This window comes from Aulonocara stuartgranti (assembly GCF_965226115.1).
Source record: "Aulonocara stuartgranti genome assembly, chromosome: 5".
Lineage (NCBI taxonomy): Eukaryota > Metazoa > Chordata > Actinopteri > Cichliformes > Cichlidae > Aulonocara > Aulonocara stuartgranti.
In genome coordinates, this window is record NC_138943.1 from 22787682 (window position 1) to 22807909 (window position 20228).

Here is a 20228-nt window from a genome sequence, read left to right on the forward strand (position 1 = left end):
TTACACACTGTTAGTTCTAAAACAGTGCGGTCTCACAGTGAAGTCAATCAGTTTTTAACATATAGGCTTGCAAAACAACCAGATCAGTTAGCTCTTTGTTTTAAGGGTGTGTGCATGCTTTGCGTTTACCTTGATCATCTCAGCCACGTAGCTTTCCGGGCCGGTGTATTCAGTGGAATCTTTAACTTTTACCAGGACGATAAAGAACAGATAGTGCCACATGTTGTGCTCCTCTTTAATGTGCTCCTCAAAGGTCACCGTCTTGTTGTCAAACTTGTCACGCTCCAGACCTGCCATGAGGAAAATAGCACGAATAGAGGTCACAGTGTGTTTTGGAAAAATAAAGCATCAATGTTTCTTGCTGTTTTGTAAGTAATGCAATGCACATTATTTTAACAAGTTAAATTCATAAATATTTGCTAAAATGATGTGAATGTTGAATGTCAGTGAATGTTAAATCTAATCAAACTTTGGTGTTACAGGGGTCTCCTTGCATTGGGTCCTGAAGAACAACAATTGTTCTCTGTATTCACTCTTTCGCAGTGTCTTCTGTAACCCCAGACTGGCTCAGTGTGTTGAGGTCAGGACTCTATGGGTGCCAAACCATCTGCTGCAAGACTCTTTGTTCTTCTATTGGCTTAAAATGGCTCTTGAGGACATGGGCCGTCTGTCTTGTCAGACATGAAATTTCCCACTCGTGGGATTAATAAAGGTATCTTATTATTATTATTGTCATGTAACTGTCATTTGACACTGATCAGAGAGCACTAAGTGATCTAAAATGTCTAAAAAATTTGCTCAGAACCAAGACAAACAACATGCAAAGTATACAATTAAAATTGATTAAAAACTGTCAAAAGATAAGATAACATTGGTAACAAATTGCTTCCAGGAATTGTTGTTTCCAGGAATAAAGCAACATTCATACAGAAATTAAGAAGTCCTAAAGAAAAAATAAGAAGTTTTGTCAGTTTGTTAGCCTGGAGCATTTAGCTGTGTGGAAGCCCCAGCAAATTCACCCCAAGGTCAGGCTGTGCATTTCTCAGAGAAATTCTGACTCTACAGGCATCGGTTAGCATGTTACATGTTAAAGTTCATGAGAGCAAGGTTAGAGAAAGACAGAAGAGGTTTGGCTTGTTTGGAAGCACTGACAGGAAAAAGCTTTTTCTCTCTAAAAGGAACATTTTTGCTAAATTGCGTCTGAACAAACCACAGGACCCTTGAAACTCCTTTGGACAGACGAGGCCATAGTGGAGATATTTGCCCCTAATGCACAGCGGCACAGGACCTGGACACTTAAAGACAATGATTTGACCACAAACTCAGTTGTATACTAAAGTATTCTAGAGTCAAATGTGAGACCATCTATCTGAAAACTAAAACTCATATATATATATATGAACTTAAAAGTTTTTTAAACGTTACCCAGTGTGACACTGACAGCCAGCAGGTTGCACCCATCCTGTTAGCTAATGTGGGCAGGGACAGGCTCCAGCTCCCCCTGTGACCCTGGTTGTATAAGCGGGTTGGAAAATGGATGAATTGTTCTTAAAGTTAATTTTCTCAAGATGGTATTTTTGGATTTATAACTGAAACCACTTCTGTAAAGTAGACAGTCGAGTTTCACATTTATTGATTAACTTGTCACATGGACTGAAAAAAATCTTACTTTCCCGAATATGGCAATTCAAATTTCAGTCTATATTATTTGCTAGCCTGTCATTACAAAAGTGATGCATGGTTTACTTTACCCATTAAGAATAATTATCCACATAATGAAACCAATTAGTCCTCACTAAAAGCCCATAAACCCTAATCTTTCTACTCAATAAAGGGGGCTGCACAATAGTGTTACTGATGTACAAATGCAGAACAAAAAAGGCCCAAGGATAAAAACCTTCTACAGTTTGATAAAAAAAAAAAGAAGCAAGCAGAGGCTCACTCAAGGACACCGGCAGCATGAAAACCAAACCAATAAGATGGTGGAGGTCATTTTATCGTGCCAGTGAGCCTGATTTGTTGCACAACAATAAATTAAGCTACAGGTAAAAATCCCTGTGCAGGAAGTTCATGACGTAAATCAATCATTGGCAACAGCCCCCAAAGACCTGAAGACTAATACGAGACTGAGCGAAAGATCAATGGCTTATAAAACCAAGCTAGAGGATGTTGAGCCACTTAACATCCTCCTGCGGAGCCCCTAATCTCTGCATCTCCTGTTCTCTCGTGGTCCTTCTGGAAACCATAGAGACAGCAGCTCCCCCTGTGGCCTGGCCTTATTTAACATGAATGAGTCAGAGCTGATGGCTGACTGGGTGACATAATACTGTTCTCATTCCATATGCTTACCACTTGTCCTGACTGCCTGACCCAACATACGCATGCACACACATGCTCACATACAGCATGTACTTCTGGGCTTACACTCAGTAATGAGCAGAGACATGCACACGCTGCACGGCATGTTCTTATTTAGCTACTTACTTACATATAATGTACATATAAGGACATGCGGCTGATGGCGCACGGAGGGACAAAGTTCGGGCAATCGGCGAAGCCTCACGAGACATATGGTAAGGAAATTAAGTGTGTGCGAGTTAGTGAGCGAGCGAGTGGGAGAAAATGTCTGTGCGTGTGAGACAGACATGAATTATGGAGGCGAGCAGAGCAGTGGCAGGAAGCCCTCATGACTCAGCCTTCTTTGGAACGGCAGCAGAGTGAGAAGGGGGAGGGAGGGCGGGAGAGACGAGGGGGAAAGCAACAAACTAATAGACTAACTAATATGGGCGTACCACAAACCACAAATACACCAAAATCAAATCAAATCTAATATTCCAAGAGGAGAATTTGGGAATAAAGTAATATTAGATAGACTGTGGAGGAGTTCTAATAACAAGCAGTCTTTAAAACCACACAGAGCCCTTCCAGCAACAGAGCACAGCCTTACCGGGCTGGCACACTGCCCTTATGTTAAGACAAGTCATCCCATCACTGGAAAGTTAAGAGGTTTATTTCCCATGACTAACACCACAGGACTTCTTGAGACAGAAAGCTGTGCCCAACACCCGGTAGGTTACACACAACATTAAAGTATGTATGCATTTGAGCTGCAATTATACATTATCAGCTTTTATCTCTATTGTTATTTATTTTATTTTATTTTGGAGCAGTCACCTGGCCTATAATGTCTCACTAGTGGAATTTGCAAAGGGCACAAAACATGTCAGGAGGGAGAGTCTTTTACTATTTTCCTACAGAGTTATGCAGCTTCCTCATATTTTTATTCCTGGACTCTGCCAAAGTAACTTTGCATAATTCAAAGGTTATACTGGGTCTCGCTCTTTATAGCCTCTCATTTACGGGTCTGGTTGAAACACATATACATACATATAGGATATATGTGTAATAACGTATATGGAAAAAAACAACACATCCCCTTTAACACATTAGATTGAGCGGTCTTACCGCAGATAAAACACGAGGTCTTCAGGATTTCCTCTTTCTTCTGTTTTTCACTCCTCAAGTCAGCAAAGGTGTCAATGATTACACCAAAAATAAGGTTCAGGACAATGATGATGACCATGAAGAAGAACAGCAGGTCATATATCACTCTTGCTGCAAACAGTGGCTCCTGGGTAAGATACAAAAAACAGGGTTGTAATAACATTAGGGTCATGATCCCACATTAAAATAATTATAAACTTTAATTTGAGTGAGGTTAATATAGGGAGGGGAAACAATGAGGACCCCCTGTCCCATTTAATGGCATGACCTAAAAGGCAGGCCTTTATGTAAGCAGGTGTTGTGGATGATGTTACGAGTATAAAACGAGGTTAACCTTGGTCCTCACGGTTGTTCATGGAAACATAAAGCCGTGGGTATAACCTGCCAGATGCTACAGTAACAGAGAGGACAGGAAAGCCGGTCAACGCGGTGCAGCCCGTCTCGGATACACCGGTTAGATTCACCGACTCGTTTTGCTTATTTACTCATTGCTCTAGAAAGTCATGGGATGAGCCTGTCTCTGGATTCTTTCGACCACCCTGCAGTTGCCACCCACACAATGCATACTACCCCCACTTGTTTGTGACAAACCAAATAAAGTTGGAGCCACCATGCCACCCGTGTCCTACGACTGCTGTAATTTGCTTTAACAACTAGTAAGGGTCTCAGAGTCGAGTTGCGAATGCGTGATTGAGACATTCACATCCTCTTTTGACATCATAAGTGGTTAAGCCTTCATTCAGTGGAATTCTATTTTGAGGCGTAATTCTCACACAAGGCGGAGGCAGCGCAGCTGTAAGGAAACATTGCGAAACCTCCATACTTTTGAAACAAAAACAAGTTTAGTGGCTCATAGCGAGCTCACATGATCCATGGCGCAGCTGCGGGTGCTACACCTTCTCAGCCAAAAACACAGGCATATACACATGCACACACATGCAACATAGCGCCTGAGGCCTAATCGCAGTTGCACGTACCTCTTTGGAAGGCTTGCGAAGAACATCCCCCACTCCCCCTCCACTCCTCAACCCGTGACTCAGCACAGTAACAATGCACATAAGTAAAGAGTCGCACGTCCGTTCCATGTTGTCCTCCTCAATGTCATCCCCTAAATCTGAGGAAACAGAAAAGACAGCATGTTTAATAATTACAATAATTAAATGAGAGACTATTAAACAAATCATTGTTGCATATTCGCATCACTGCAGCACTAGAGAAAGCCTATAACAAGTCTTTATGCTATAATGCTTGACCGGACTGATCCAACCAGGAAATCAGCACATATAGAACCCGCAATCATCTGTTTATCTAGCATCAAAACAACAAGGTGTGACTCGAAGTGATTGTAACAGATAATAACATGATGAAACACTGACCTCTGGAAATAACAGCAGCCTGACATAGTTTTAAAATAACTCTCTGCCTGCTCAAATATAATAAAGTCATAAACTGCAAATGCATATTTATTTTCGAGTCGTTACACAAAAAAAAAAAAAATCCTGACCCAAATTTGTTAGGTTTTAATCGCCCCTTTTTTTTGCTGTTATATATATTTGTATATATGTATGTGTATATATGTATATATATCTCAACCACATGCACTGAGTGGCTGTGAGGCGCAGACGCAATGCAGTTAGCTGATCGATGGCTGCTCCCACAGTCTTATAATACATTTAGCAATCTTTGATTTTGAAAAATGCACCCTATACCCTATGAATATTTATTATCTACCAGTATAGGTGTTGAGTTTGTTCCACATTTATTCAGCTATCATATAGAGTTAATGGACTTCATATCAAATCGTGTGACATCATACTCAAGATGCATTGACTGCATTAGAAACTTTTCGATGCTGTATAACTGAGATGCTGTGACATAGTGGTTGCAATGTTCATATTCAGCATTTATGAATTGGTTTATGATAAATAATACATGTAGAATAATTCTCTATAGTAGGAAGTGGAATTATCCATGTAGTCATTCATTAAATATAAGACGTCGACTGCCATTCTATTATAAAATATCCTTGACTTTGATGCAGCCATGCTGGTATGTTTTGGTTCATGCTGTGAAGCCTCTAAGTCAAAGCAAAAGTGTTTGTTTGGCTGGAATGTAAGATAGATGCTGAATTTAAGGACTTCTTCCAAAGTCAAATCAAAAACAGAGTAGAACACGTGATCTCTTTGCTGTTTTGGGCCAAAGTATTTTTATTGCTATGTCAGTGATGATGGCAGAGGGAAGGAAACTCAGATGGTGAACCCCAGGAGAGTTTATAGTTTCTCTGTGGAGCAAATGTAAACATGGAGAACGGTCCAGTTTATGAGTCACATCACTGAAAATATTTTCAACCATCATTCTGGTTCCAGCTCCAGACATAAACAGTTTTTCAAACGGGTAGCATTGATGGCAACAAAGCTGGCGGGAAGTTCCCCAGAAATTTTATTCCTTTTTTGTGACTGTCATTAATCTGTGTCACATGAAGGTTGATAAGGTCGCATGTGAGTTGCTTAGGTCAAATGGCAGGCACATGAAAGACAATCGAGTCACATGGATTGAAGTGCGGATAAAAAAGGGAAACAGTGCAACAGTTTTCCTTTCCGCTTATTGTTGTTTCACAATTATATCCAACAACAGATCAAACCTAGACTAGACATGACTTCCAGTAATTTGCCATCTTCCTCAAGATATTCTCCTATCTCAGGGTAGTCAGGGGAAGAGGAATGTAAAATATATCTCAACCTTAAGTTAAACACACATGCATACAACTAATGTCTTTAAACCATCTCAGAGGAGGGTGTCAGTCCTTCTTCCAACATCTAAACACTATTTATAGATTAATGGAAGACTCTGATGTTGCCTGATAGGGTTACCTTCCTGGAGGGCATCTGTAGTGCAGTTTTCATCAGTACCTCCATGACACACTGTTGCAGACAGGAACTCGCCGGCCAAACTACCTCCACTTTCTAGAAAAGAAGGGAGGCAATGTTTTCTAGTCCTTTTTTAATGTGGAGCTAACAATCTATAATTAGTCTACTTGGAAAACTGATAAATAATTGCAGTCTCTCCTCACTCATAGTTGTGTTGGGGATATGGTCCACCTCCAGGATGAAGTCATCCTTGAAAAATATGTAACCCACGATGGAGAACAAGTAGACCAAAATGAGGGCGAGCACAGCGGTCAGCACGATGGAGCGTCCATTACGAGTCACACTCTTGATCACATTCAGCAAGGTCTCCTCTCTGTATACCAGGTCAAACAGCTACGGAAACAAAGCACACATTACAGAAGAACAAACGACTAAATCAGAATACACCATGAGGTTTCTTGGCTTCCTTGCATGATTTGGCATTTTCTGTCTGCCGCAAAATATTAGATGTTCGTGTAAGATTGTGCTATTTTTTGAGCTGCTTGGACCCACGTGAAAGGAGAACATCGAGAAACACTTGGATACTCAGACCGATGCGCTAAAAAGCAGACCTGAGGCACTGGGGAATAGCAGTCAACAGTCCAACGACAACATTGTTAAAACACCAAAAAAGGAAATTTCTAGGAGGATATGGCCCTGAAGGCATCACGGCTGCAGTTTAATGAGAAAAACAAAAATAGGTGGGGTTTGTGGGTTGCTATAGTGATTAACTCCCTTTTAGTCATAGTTAAGTTTCAATCAGACTGTATTAATCTCTTCTCAGGACGGATGTGTATTTAAAAAGCGAATTCATTTGTGTGATTGTCTTACCAAAAGACTGTAGAAAAAAACATGGCCAAACACCCCCAAACAGCAGATGATGAGGTAGATGAGGTGGTAGAGGAACTCAAAGTCCATCACCATGGCTTTGTAGCCTCGTGTGAAGGTTCCTCGATTGCCAACAAAACTTATCAGGAAGATTATCTTATTACAAACCTGAAAGATAAAGACAAGCTGCCTTTAATAGCAACAATAGTGAGTAATGGATCAGCATTTTAATATTCAATTTAAGAAACAAAACAAAACAACAACAGCCTTCACTGAAGACAAGCTCTGAAAGCCCTGACAACAGTATGACTCTGGTGCCTTTTAAGCTAAACAAAGTCACAAAGTGTTTACCCCGGTGTGTGACCTGTAACTTAATTTTTTTGAACATCATCCAAACAAGAAACTCTGTTTCTTGAATCGGGTTAAAGGATTAACAGAAACCCGGTTAATGCAGCCCGAGTGGATACCTGCTTGAGAAAGTTGGCGACTCGAGCAGACACATCTGTTTAACCAAATTTCTCCACGGGGTTTTTAAAAGAGCACATTTGGCTGATAAAGAGTTCAGATAGGCGTAGTATCAATGCAACGATAGTGGAGAGTGATGAAAAGAAAGGTCATACACTCCGCAGCCTTTTGACCCAGATAATGAAAATCTATAGCCTGACTAAGAACGAAACTAACACTAAATACCAATTAATTAAGTTTCACAGTAAAAATATGATATTTATTTGAATATTTCCACCTTTCCATTTCCAATCTTTAAAAAAAAAAAAAAAAAAAAAAGGTTAAAATATGTCAAATACATAGCCAGAAGACATTTGACCTGCTGTGCATAAACTAGATTTCAGTGTACCGGAGCTACTGCAGTCCATGGTAACTTGTTCTCTGATTTCTTGCCCTAACCTGGTTTCTCCCAATAACCTACTTTTGTGTGTACATGTAAACACAGCCTGCACAGGGAGAGATGACCGCGCGCTTGAGTCTTTATTTTGCATTGTGTGTGTGTGTGTGTAAAAGTATATAAGAGCACATCTAGAAAATCTCTGGCGGGTGAAGGGGCGGTGTAACCCTCTTTGAGATCCAGTGACGCACTTAACACCACAAAGTACAGCCAAACACAGCCAGCCTATAAGGCTGGGGGCAACACTACAGGCAGACGCGGCACTGGCATGCCAAGTGGGCTCAAGTGTGAGTGAGAGATGAAAGGAGAAGTGGAACTGGTGTGGCAAAGGTTTCTGAGTATGTGAAAGTAGTGGTGTGGGTGAAATAGTAAACCCAAAATTAAAAAAAAAACGTCTGTCATGTAGGTAGTTTAGACTTAAAATGCCCTGTCAGTCTAAATTTGAAAAGCATCAAGTTTCTAACGCTTATCCAGGCTCACTGTGGGGCTGGAGCCCATCCCAGCTGGCACAGGGCAAGAGGTGGGGTACACTCTGGACAGTTTGCCCACTTGTCACATCATTTATTATTATTATTATTATTATTATTATGGATCAGTTAGCTTATGAAACTATTTCTGAGAGCCCAGTTTGACATCTACTTCAAACTGCTTGGAGGTTCAAATGACCAATCCAAAAGCCCTAAAATATTTAGTTTATTGAGTTATTCTTTATATTACTTTATATTTTTTAGATTAGAGAATTGCTGAAAATAAGAAAATGTTTATCTTGTTAGCTTGAAAGATTGAACCAAGGATTCAGTTATAATCTGCCTATTATAGCGATTTCTAATTCTTTTGCATTAGCTAATACTCACTTTTACAAAACTTTCTTTCATTGTATTCAGCTGGATACACAAATGCACAAATGGATGTTTGGCACTGGTGGTGGTGATTTGGGTTAAATGACCCTCCCTGTGAGCTCACTTACATTGAAAGCACCCAGAAGGAAGAGCGTGGGCTCCAGGCCCACAGAGAAGATGAGACGAAGGATTGTGACAGTGACCAAGGCACCGATGCCCAGTGGTTGTGGCATGATGATAACAATGATCAGCGCTGCCAAGACTCCCATCCACAAAAGGGCAGATAAATGGGGATCCAGGGTACCTGCAGGTAATAAATAACACATGAAGACAATTAAATGTGCAAAGCACAAACAAGCTATAGGTAAATGCACAAACCAGCCAACTCGTTATACAATAACTGTGACACATGTGAAATATGAAAGGACATGTTGAGAGGATACATGTACAGTCTGGAACTTTTCAGTATCATCCAACTTTGTTTTTTTTTTTATGAGATCCGCTATCTTCTTCCTACTTTGGAGACTTTGAACTGAAAGAGAGCCAATTACATAACACTTAAAGTGTATGACACAGTTTCTTGCGTTAGCGTGCGCACCTGATGTTCCTCCTGATCCTGTGGTAAATCCAGGATTAGTGTCCTAGTCAGGGGTTTCATGTGACAGTGTGTCACTCAAGCTAAACCCATGTTTCAGGAGCCTAAAAACAAGGCCATATCTAACCTGCTGCCTCTTTAAGCAATGTCTTTTCTAAAACGTGTGTATTATTGTAAGAACTCCGTGAACTCTATTCACAGATCGACCTCAGGGAGCGGATACATGAGGAAAATAAATGGGGTAGAATTTAATAGATTGAAAAAGATGAAAAAGTGCAGCAGTGGGTGACAAAATAGAGGGGGGAATATTACAATGAAGGCACCGCTCTTTACCTTCCCTCTCACTCTTTGTTTCCTCCCACCTTGCCTTCCCCTATTCCCTTCTCTCCTTCCCTGTCTCTCCTTTTTTCCTCTCCCTCCCCAGTCCCTGTTGAGATCACATGACAGGTGCCACTTGCATAACACTGTTCTCTAAAAATACCTCAGCTGAAAGATTCATGAGGGATGAGCGGGGAGGAACGCACAGCTCGAGTGATGTCGCAGACTGAAAGAGGGGCGTTTACGTGCACTCACAAGCTTTGCATGCGCTGCACACCTAAGGTTAATGTGCAGGCAAATGATTGTGTGCAAACAGCTAGAAAGTCTGCAGTCGAAAAGCTGGAAAAGCGTGCGCTGTTTGATTGTGATTATGTATCATGGGTGTGTGACGCTAGCCACAGCTATTCACCAAAAGCCAGTCACTCATGCATGCAGGCACAACACACTGACCTAGATTTCCTGCTCTTATAACCCTCATTCTAAAGCCTCAAGCAAAGGAGGGCGTTGAGCCAGGAGAGCAATGTATGCAAAGGCATAGGCCGAAAGCCATAAAAGTGACTGTTTAACCCTCTCCAAGCAGGCGTTGCAGATTTGCAACAGTTAAAAACTAACAACCTGATTACCCCACATACGTATTTTTTTACTCAGAAGTACCACTGCAGGACTTGGTTGTGCATTAGCAACAAAAAGTTTAATTTGAGCCTGAGAGGGTTAAGCCAAAGGTATGCTGGAGTCTCGCACACAGGTCAAGTGGTTCAGTAAGACCTTGTTGGTGACGTTATGAGAAACCGCACCAGATTTTAGTTTTCATTTCAAAATGCAGTATTTTTTGTCATCACACATAATTCACAAACCCATCAGAAAAGCTGTTAAGGCAAAATGAAGTGCTGATTGCTAAAGCAAGGCAAACGTCTTTCCTGGAAATGGGTTCATTGTTTGATTTTTATATAAAAATGTTTGATATATATATATATATATATATATATATATATATATATATATATATATATATATATATATATATATATATATATATATATACACACACACACATATACACACACACACATATACACACACATATATGGCTTGTGCTACCTAAGACAATGCAGGCTCAGTTTACAGTAAATTAAAGTGCACCACTCCTCTGTTTATTACGGTTTCCATAGAACTACAAGGTAAATATGAGCTGAAGCTTTAAGGGCATGGTGTTACTGCGGGTGTGTCTCAAACACAGATTACCAGGTGATTAGAAGTCAGCATGTAAGAACACCGTGGCAGAATGAGATCAGTGGGTCAGTGGCCACGTCCAGCAGAGTCACCCAGCTCTTTAAAGTGTACCTCTCTGGGTGTGTAGCATGCTGTACATTACAGATTCTTTCTTTTTGGTGTCGTTTTTAAAACTTGATTCTTAAGTCATTGTTGCCTCACAACATTGTTATCGTTTTTAGAAAACTTCTACACAGCTGTCTATATTTGCATTTCTCAACCCATTGTGAGTTATAGAATGTTATAGATGTGCTTTGAAGCAGGAAGAAAACATGTCAGTGAGCCCCTGTCCTTCCGGTTTTTTCCCCGAGTACATAACCTTTGTCTGACCCTTGTTTCGAAAGAAATCTGATTGCAACATCATGGCGCTAGATACAAATCGTCTCAAGCAAAACAGCATCGAAACAATATCTACATTCAAAGAAAAAAAGAAAATCTCTATACTGTCTGTGAGCATGTCACATGCATGAATGACTGATAGGCAGCCTCATCGGAACACCTGACAGAAAACGTCAAATGAAATGTGTCAAAGTTTTAGTCTAAAACGATTGATTAACTGGAAATGTTGCAGAAATGCTTGCGCCTATTTTAGCAACAGGATGTGCGCGCAGTCACAGTTCATACTCGGGTGCCACCTCACTGACCTCCATGTACCCCTTCGAGGGGGTAGAAGAAGCAGACCAGGAGATTCATGAGCACAGCCAGCTTGAAGGAGATGCCACTCCACACCGACATGTTTCTTGAGCACCAGTACAGCACCGGCTGGGCTAAAGAGAAGAAGAAAGACAAAACAGATTCTATTTTTAAAATCTGCTCCAAAAGCCAAAAGTGAAGTTGGCGGGTTGCCTATGTTGAAATACCAATTCAGCAGTTTGAATTCAAATAACCTAAAAGTAAATTCTTTTATTTGAGAAGCTTTGAATATTTAAAACTTATGCAGAATAAATGAAACTTTTTGAAATATAAGGGACCAGCAGGTTCAGCTGATTTCAGTATTTGGTTTATGCATCAACAAGCTGCAAGTTTGAAAAGAAGAACTGAGGAAGTTCGGCTTCAGTGTCTTTGATATGTAAATATGAAGTAAGCGTAGCTGTCAAAAACAAAATGAATGGTTTAAAAGTTCAAGATGCAAAACATGTCACCTCGACCTTTTAACACAACATTTTGCCTACTCAGGTTTAATTGGAAAAGAAAGAAAAAAAAAAAAAACAGATGCAGGGACTTTTCTGTGTCCATCCCCTCCTTTACGTGAAAGACAAAATAAGGGTTTGTGTGGGTATGAGGTATGTGAATTAGAAGTGTGAATGAGTGTGGGTGTGGGTCTGCGTGTGTATGTTTGTGTGCATGCGTAAGCACGCTCTCACTTGTGATTCATAAGGTTACTGTATAAATGTTTCATGGCTCAAAGAATGTGGAAAACCCCTGTCCGCTTTTAGACAGTGGAAACATGCACATGCATAACATGAGCGCACACAGGATGACATATTTAGCCCTGCCATCAAGGTGCTGATGCACATCCTTTCATCCATTTTCCAAACACTCTTATCCTGTTCGGGCTCGCAGGGATTGAGCTCTATCCTGCATTAAGGAGGGAGGTCACCACCAGTCTATCACTTAAATACACATAAAAAAAAAACACATTTATAACTACGGCTAAGTTGGAGTTTCCCCTTTCACATGACCTGCATGTTTGTGGAAAAAAAGAAAGTAAAACACCCAACAGAGCATGCAAATTACACACAGAAATTTTCAGCTATCCATGAAGCACAGTATTCCCAGAAAAAAAAAATGCACGGAAGTTGTACTTGCCATTAGGAAACAACAGGGGCATGTTGCCACATGTTTCAGTACCTGTTTTAGTACACAGACTCTCACCTTCTCCACCTGTAGTTACTCTCCGTGAAAACAGACTGTTGTTCGCGCGCGCGCACACACACACACACACACACACACACACACACACACACACACACACACAGAAGACAAACTCACCTCTGAGTTTCTTCTGCCAGTTCATCTCATTAAAGAGGTCCTCTGCTCGAAGGAAGAAGTCATTGATCTTGCTGCCTTGCTCATCTCTCTCTGTGGTGTAGTACACCCGGAGCTTTGACTCTGAAGTTAGGAACTCACAGATGTTGGGTACAGGGAAAACTATCTCCTCCATGGTGCGGTCCTGACGCACAATCTGCAGAGAGACACTCACAGTCACCTCCGAGGGAAGCCCACAATTTGTGACGTAATGTACAGAAAACATGTTCCGATTCACATTCTGTGACAGGGGTTTTGCATTATGACCTCTATCTGAGCAGTGTGATTGGCATAGAACTCCAAGGCCTCATCCCCCTCTCCACTAGACACTCCTGGCTTTAACATCAAGGACAGCTCTTTATTATGACGTGCCAACTGTATAAAGGACACACAGGTAGCAAGTGAGTTGGTTACAAGGGACAACAAAAGGAAAATGCATGTTTCTAAGATACAGCATATACAGATTCTGCAAAAAGAGATAAATAAGACACCTGGTGAGCTAAGATATAGATGTTGTGTCCAACATTTCGGGGTGAAGCAGCATCATGTTCCTCTTCTTCTCCGTTATCCTCCTCCTCCTTTGAGTTTTCAAACTCAACCTCCCCCTGCAGATAGGCTTTCTTTATCACTTCCACCTGCAGACACCCACATACACATATATATACATACACATATATATATACATACACATATATATAATAAATAATACAATTCTCATCGTGTTGGTCTTCAGAAACTTATTCAAGATGACATCCCTTCTCCTTCACTATTTCAACACTTTCCCTGGATTCTGTTTGGGGGTGTGTGTGTGTGTATATATATATAACACACCCTAGTATTTTTACAAGGTAACATCAAATTGTTGTTATGTACTAACAAAAACAAGGTTATAGCTGAGTAGATTTTGCATTTCATGTAGAAATAGCAGCTCAGGACTCAATGACAAGATGGACAACAACAGGTTCTCACCAGCTCTTTAGGCCTCATATTGTACAAGATCCTCTCAGCATTCTCACTGTCATGACGGCTTTCCATGATGGCGAGCAGCAGCTTAGATGCATTGTTCTGAGAGTCAGAATTGGAAAAGATAAGAACTACAGTTTCTTCATCCAAGTAAAGCAGGCGGAAAACCTGGTGCTCTAGGAAAATAGACTGCTGCTATTTTTCTTGGCAGGTATGCAGAAAAGCTAGCTTAGACGGGTGAATTTCCTGCTCTTTCACGTCAAGCCTATTGGTGTTACTGCTGTGAAAGGAAACTACAGCGTTTTTCCCCTCATTTTTTAAACTCTAGTCTTAAAGTAAAAGTGAGATCTGGCTCAACTTACCTTGAGCTCTAAAACCAGGTCCATCCGCTTCTTCCCAAGTGGGTTAATGTCATTAAGAATCAGGGCAATAATGATATCAATGCCATTGGACTCATGAGTGGCAATGCAATTCTGGGGGAGAAAGGAATAACTGTAATAAAAAAAATAGTGGTGAAGGAGTTATAACTTCCTTCACCGCTCAGTGTCTTTTGTACCTGGTTTTCATGGCAAGGGCCTTGGCAGTACTCTGTTAGACTCTCCAGTGTTTGGTTGATGAGAGCAACATTCTTCTCATTGATGTAGAGTCCGAGCAGACCGAGACCGCCTGTGGTGCTACCACAGATACAGTCTAGAAACTGAAGCGTCTCACACACAAGGTTGTAGTTGTTTTTGTTGTTTTGGCAACGAAGGAAGTTCTAGGAAAAAAACAGTGAAGGTTTCACGCAGTTAACCAGCATGTAAACAACATCAAATTCAAGAGTGAAACGTCCAAGGAACAGCTCGTGCATGCTAGTGGACGTCTGTTTTTGCACAACAACATGGAATATATTAACAAGCAGGTAAGCAAATATCTATACATGAAAATACAATTATTCTATCAAAATAATAGTCTTTTTAGAAACCTGCATATGAGTAAACAGTTGATAAAATCTCATTTTGTACATCTTGGAGGATCTTGGGGGAGGGAAGTACAATTAGTGGTACTGTTTAAGTCTCTAAACAAGCTTTGACGCAAAGAGCTACCAAGAACCAACATCCTCTGCAGATACATCAGTAGAAACTAAAACTGATTAAACAGAGCCTGAATCCTCAAGACTCAAGAGCTTAGTAACAGAAAATCTCTGCTTTACAAGCTCAGTGGAAAACAAATACATGTGAGGCTCTCTGAATAGAAGAAACTTGAAGCCCTGATATCGCTGCAAATAAAGATACTTTACAAAGACACACAAAGCTATTGGCATTGGTAATAAAAACCATTGGAAATTGTGTCTGGACTCTAAAGGCTTCAGTTTAATATTAAAAGGAAGTAAAACTGGACTCATTCTAAAGTAAATCTGTAAAACTAAATTTGCGACGCTCAGTCTGACCCACCTGTAGGTCACGGTTGTGATTCTCACAAAGTAGCTGGAGAAAGCGAAGGATAGGCTGCATGATAACAATCACAAAACTCATCTCTCCTTCATCCTGGTTCTTGTCCCCCGTGCTGGGCTGACCATCTGCTGAGGTGAAGTGGTCCTCGGGGTCAGCTTCTCGCCGATAAGAGTTAAAGGCTTTCTTTGTGGCAGACGAGGCCTCTAATAGCTGCTCTTTCACGTCTTCTGTCATCACCACAGCTGGGTCTTTTGCTATATAGAGACATAGAACTCGTACTATAAACTGAGTCACAACTAAAAGAACCTTCAAATATTTTTTTTCCTATTTTAAATTTAGAAATAAACATGAAATCAGCAGTTTTCAAACTGGGCGTTGTTTAGTGTTAACAACCCTACAGGTGACCTCTGACCTTTTTTGCGAACAGGGGGCTCTTTGTCCTGGCTGTCATCGTCTCTTTTCCTGTTTCCCAGGTCGCTTGTATTTACTGTCACCGTGGCTTTGATCTCGAGCTGGGCTGACTTCATGCGGTCATAAAAGACACGGAAGAACTTTTCTGATTTTTTGTCTTCTGTCAGACGGCAAAAGAATGAGCGCTGGAGACACAGAGAAAGAAGAGCAAACTGGAATTATTCCAAAACCACAGTACATGCTGTGTCACTGTAAAATGGAAACGAACATTCAGTGGTGTCAGATTCTTTGCTGAATGTGTTGACGCTCACCTGCAATATGAAAAACCGGAATAAGAGCAGTTGATCAACAGAAAAGCAATCTGCTACTATGCTGATAAGATTATCATATATGGTGGGGAAATAATTATTTGATCGCCCGCTGAATTTGTAAGTTTGCTCACATACAAAGAAATGAACAGTTGTTATGGTAGTTGTTATGGTAGTTTTAATGGAGTTAGAATATCAACCAAAAATCCAGAAAAAACACATTTGAGCCCAATGCAAAACATGACTTAGCAGTTGGTGGAGAAACCCTTGTTGGCAAGCACAACGCTAAGATGATTGTTTTAGTTGGTCACCAGGTTTGCACACCTTTGGCCCACTCCTCTTTACAGAAACTCTCTAAAACCCTTAGGTTTTTTTGGCTGTTGCTTGAGAACTCAAAGCTTGAGTTCTCTGCACTGATTTTCTACAGGGCTGAGGTCTGAAGATAGGCTAGGCCACTCATTATCCTTAATGTGCTTCTACTTTAGACACTACTTTGTTGCCTTGGCATATGTGGGGTATATTTGTCATGCTGGATGAGCCATCCACAACCCATCTTCAGTGTTGTGGCTGAGAGAAGGAGGTTCCTGTCCAAGATTTTATGACACATGGCCCCGTCCACTGGCCCCTTATGTGGTGAAGTCATCCTGTACCCTTAGCAGAAAAACAACCCCAAAGCATAATATTTCGACCTCCATGCTTGTGGGGATGGTGTTCTTTGGGTGATACCCAGCATTTCATTCCTCTAAACATGGCAGGTCCAGTTAATGCTAAAGCAACAGCACTTTCTCCCAACTTATTGCTGATGGTCTTGTAGCCCATTCTAGCTTTGCTCAGATCAGTCTTGCCCCTGACATCCTCTGAAAGCTCTTTGGACACGCCCATGATGGTTGAGAGGTTGAAATGGAAGAAAGTGATTCTCTGGACAGGTGTGTTTTACACACATATGGAGTTGAGATCAGGAGCATCTGTAATTGATTGGCTGTAATCTGTGGGAGTCGGAATTCTGGCTTGGTAATCGGGGATGAAATACTTACTTCGATCAATGACATGCAAATATATTTGTAACTTCTATGTATGTGTATGTGGTTTTCTTGATTTTTGGTTGATGTTTCATCTCTCTTTATTAAAACGACCATAGAAAAAAATTCAGCAGTGGATCAAAGAGTTTTTTCCCCTCATTGTATATAGCATGGAGGTTATACCACGGGAAAATTTAATATCTTTTGGTGTATGTGATCTTTAAACAAAACAAGCTAATAAAAAAAATTGTAGAAAATTTAAGAGATAAAATAGAAAGAAAGAAAACAAATAAACGGTCAAACTTTTTCTTAACAAATTAGCACACTGTCTCGGCTTACAGTAAAAAACAAACAACAAATCGTTACTTTATATCAGAAAACTCTTCTTTATAGGAAAACAAATCTTTATTCAAAAAAATATTAGAAACTCTAATGAAGCAGGTCTAATTTTACAGTGATGTGAGGATTTAATCGCTGCAGCTATGGCTGTGGAATGAGGTCACACAGAATTAGGACACTTCCATGCCCGATGTATACACTGTGTCCCAACCCACAGGTCTGTTGTTTTGATTATGTAAGAGATGTTAGCAGCACAGTCTATGGAATGGCTTCGACGAGCCAAAGCAGCTTTGCCACACTAAAAGGGTGAAAAAAATTACATGAAAGGGAGAAGCCTGGCCTACTTACACAGATACAGAAATGGAGATGGTGGGAAGTTGTGAGAAAAAAAAAAAGCTTGAGGCAAAAGATAGATACCAAGAAGTGGGGAAAAAGGGGCAAAAAGAAGGGGAAAGAACCTATGATCGAGAGAGGGGAAACAAGAGCGAGTGATAGGGAGGGAGAAAATCTTATCAGATGTGGTATCTAGGCCAGCTCTCAAAGTTTGTTACATAACCATATGGTCTTTTCAGGTTAGATGTAGAACTGGGCTAGTTAAGAAAACAAATACAGTAAATGATAGTCACATGGAAAATGTTAAGCAAAAATAGACAAAGCAAGCTTTGTTTCTGCTCCTCCAAGGACATTGTTTTAAATGTGTTTGTACTGCAGCGGTTACATGCGATGCAATTTAATTTTTAATAGGCTCGCTGTGCTAAATTTTTCATTCAAAAGTAAAAATAGTGACAAACCAATTAAGGAGCCAAAGTGAGAATTTATCTGGCTTATTAATGACTCAATGAAGGGATACGCCGGTTTTACAGCCTAGTTTCCTTTAAAGAAACAATGACATAACTGTGTGACTGTGCCCCAAAGCAGATTCTCGAGCCTCGTGCCCCACCCTGGCCCTCCACCACTGAGCAGCAGCACTCCTGCACGTACACACTCTGCCAACTTAGGAACACGGAGACAGCAGCGTGGGGAGGGGAGACCTACCAACCAAGGCCATCGTGCAATAAACAAGTTGATGACAAAGTGAGGAGTACAGAGACGGGCATTAGCTACAACACTGGCAGCCCACTCGCTGCTCACACATCACAGCATGCCTGAGGAGGGAAGGGTTGAGGGGACAGTAATGGTCATGCCTGTCCGTCTTTTTTTGTTCATATAACTGCCCTCCATCAGCCGGCTAAAGCATGGGCCTGCAGGGCGGGTGGGGGAGGAAGGCAGGGTGCAAAGGGTGAGGCATGAGGAGCGGTGGTAGGTTAACACACAGTGATTAAACCAGAGCAAACACAGGAGAGCACTCACCAGCACTCTCTCACCCCTACCATTACATAACTCAAACAGACACACACACACACACACACACACACACACACACACGCTCGTACAGTACCAGCACACACAGGCTGGAAAGCACATACGCTAATACGCCTACTGACTTTTACACTCACCAAAGTGGGTCAGCTGTCTCTGCCATAGGCACATGCCAGTTCAGAGAGGACACACCCACATATCACACATGCTCTGCAATACAGTATTCTCTCTCAGCTTTGTCCTTATGTAATCATCAATCATTTTCATAGCCTGTCATTCAAGTAAAATATCCTATGAGATACTATGTTTAGTCATTTACATTCAGGCCTAGCAAGACTAGCACCAGTGCTGAGCTACAGTATTTGATAAGGTGAATCAAGTTAAACTGAGTTATTGCCATTCGCTGCGATAGCGACAGTGGAGGTGAATGTACTGGGCATGCCAGAGCGTTCTTTTCTTTTTCCCAGCATCATTTCTTTTTCACCTGAGAGCTAACTGAGTATTTGTTTTGTTTTTTTTAAACACCAGTTCTTAGGAACTGAACCAAATTGAGTGACTCACTGAAACAAGGACGTGCGCACAAGTAAGGGACACCACAGTAAAGAAAAACACCACAGCAAAGCTTTCCTCTTCTGATTTCTTCAGAAAACGTATGTGACAACAATCAGAAGTGAAAACCTGTACTTTCATATCTAACCACGTTGTTACATTGTGTAGCATTTGGACGACAGTCCTCACACATTGGTTTACGAAATCTGTGCTGCTGTATCAAGACACCATCTGTGTTTTGATGGCGCTTGAAAAGCAGGAGGAAGACTGGCATAATGGAGAGATGACGTTACGGATGAAGTAACACATTGTGGTCAAGGCAAGGAGAGAACACGGTGATAGTAACGAAGGAGGATAGATGAGAGGGACGAAGATGTCACGGGCCCCTGCAGTGTTGGGTAAACACAGAGCCTGTCTGTATCTATGGAGGCAAACCCTAAGTGGAAAGAGACAGAGAAGAGCAGGACGGGGTGGGGGCGGACAACACTGAAAAACAAGGTCATAGCGCTTTCCCTTCTCTCCTTCCGTTCCGCCACTTGGCATCAACAAAGGGATGTTATGTAACAGCTATTTATACTCGCGCTCCCTTTTCCTTTCACCCTCCCTCTCATGTCAGGCAGCGCCACATGTAAACCAAATGGAACTGCTGCTGCTCCTCT

The 20228-nt window shown here is 41.2% G+C and overlaps 1 protein-coding gene across 7 annotated transcripts in view; it reads right to left on the minus strand.

The window, feature by feature from the left end:
* LOC309706395 (inositol 1,4,5-trisphosphate-gated calcium channel ITPR1) overlaps positions 1 to 20228 on the minus strand; it is a 73579-nt gene that overhangs the window by 2746 nt on the left and 50605 nt on the right. For all 7 annotated transcript variants that reach the window (XM_082532898.1, XM_082532899.1, XM_082532902.1 and 4 more), the window contains 16 exons: positions 15997 to 16180; positions 15585 to 15838; positions 14708 to 14908; positions 14514 to 14624; positions 14158 to 14253; positions 13680 to 13823; positions 13456 to 13563; positions 13153 to 13345; positions 11805 to 11927; positions 9107 to 9282; positions 7242 to 7406; positions 6575 to 6764; positions 6375 to 6467; positions 4482 to 4618; positions 3466 to 3631; positions 130 to 290 (listed from right to left, as the gene is read on the minus strand). In XM_082532898.1, coding sequence (XP_082389024.1) covers positions 130 to 290; positions 3466 to 3631; positions 4482 to 4618; positions 6375 to 6467; positions 6575 to 6764; positions 7242 to 7406; positions 9107 to 9282; positions 11805 to 11927; positions 13153 to 13345; positions 13456 to 13563; positions 13680 to 13823; positions 14158 to 14253; positions 14514 to 14624; positions 14708 to 14908; positions 15585 to 15838; positions 15997 to 16180 — 2502 coding nt within the window. The remainder of the gene's footprint in view (positions 1 to 129; positions 291 to 3465; positions 3632 to 4481; positions 4619 to 6374; positions 6468 to 6574; positions 6765 to 7241; positions 7407 to 9106; positions 9283 to 11804; positions 11928 to 13152; positions 13346 to 13455; positions 13564 to 13679; positions 13824 to 14157; positions 14254 to 14513; positions 14625 to 14707; positions 14909 to 15584; positions 15839 to 15996; positions 16181 to 20228) is intronic.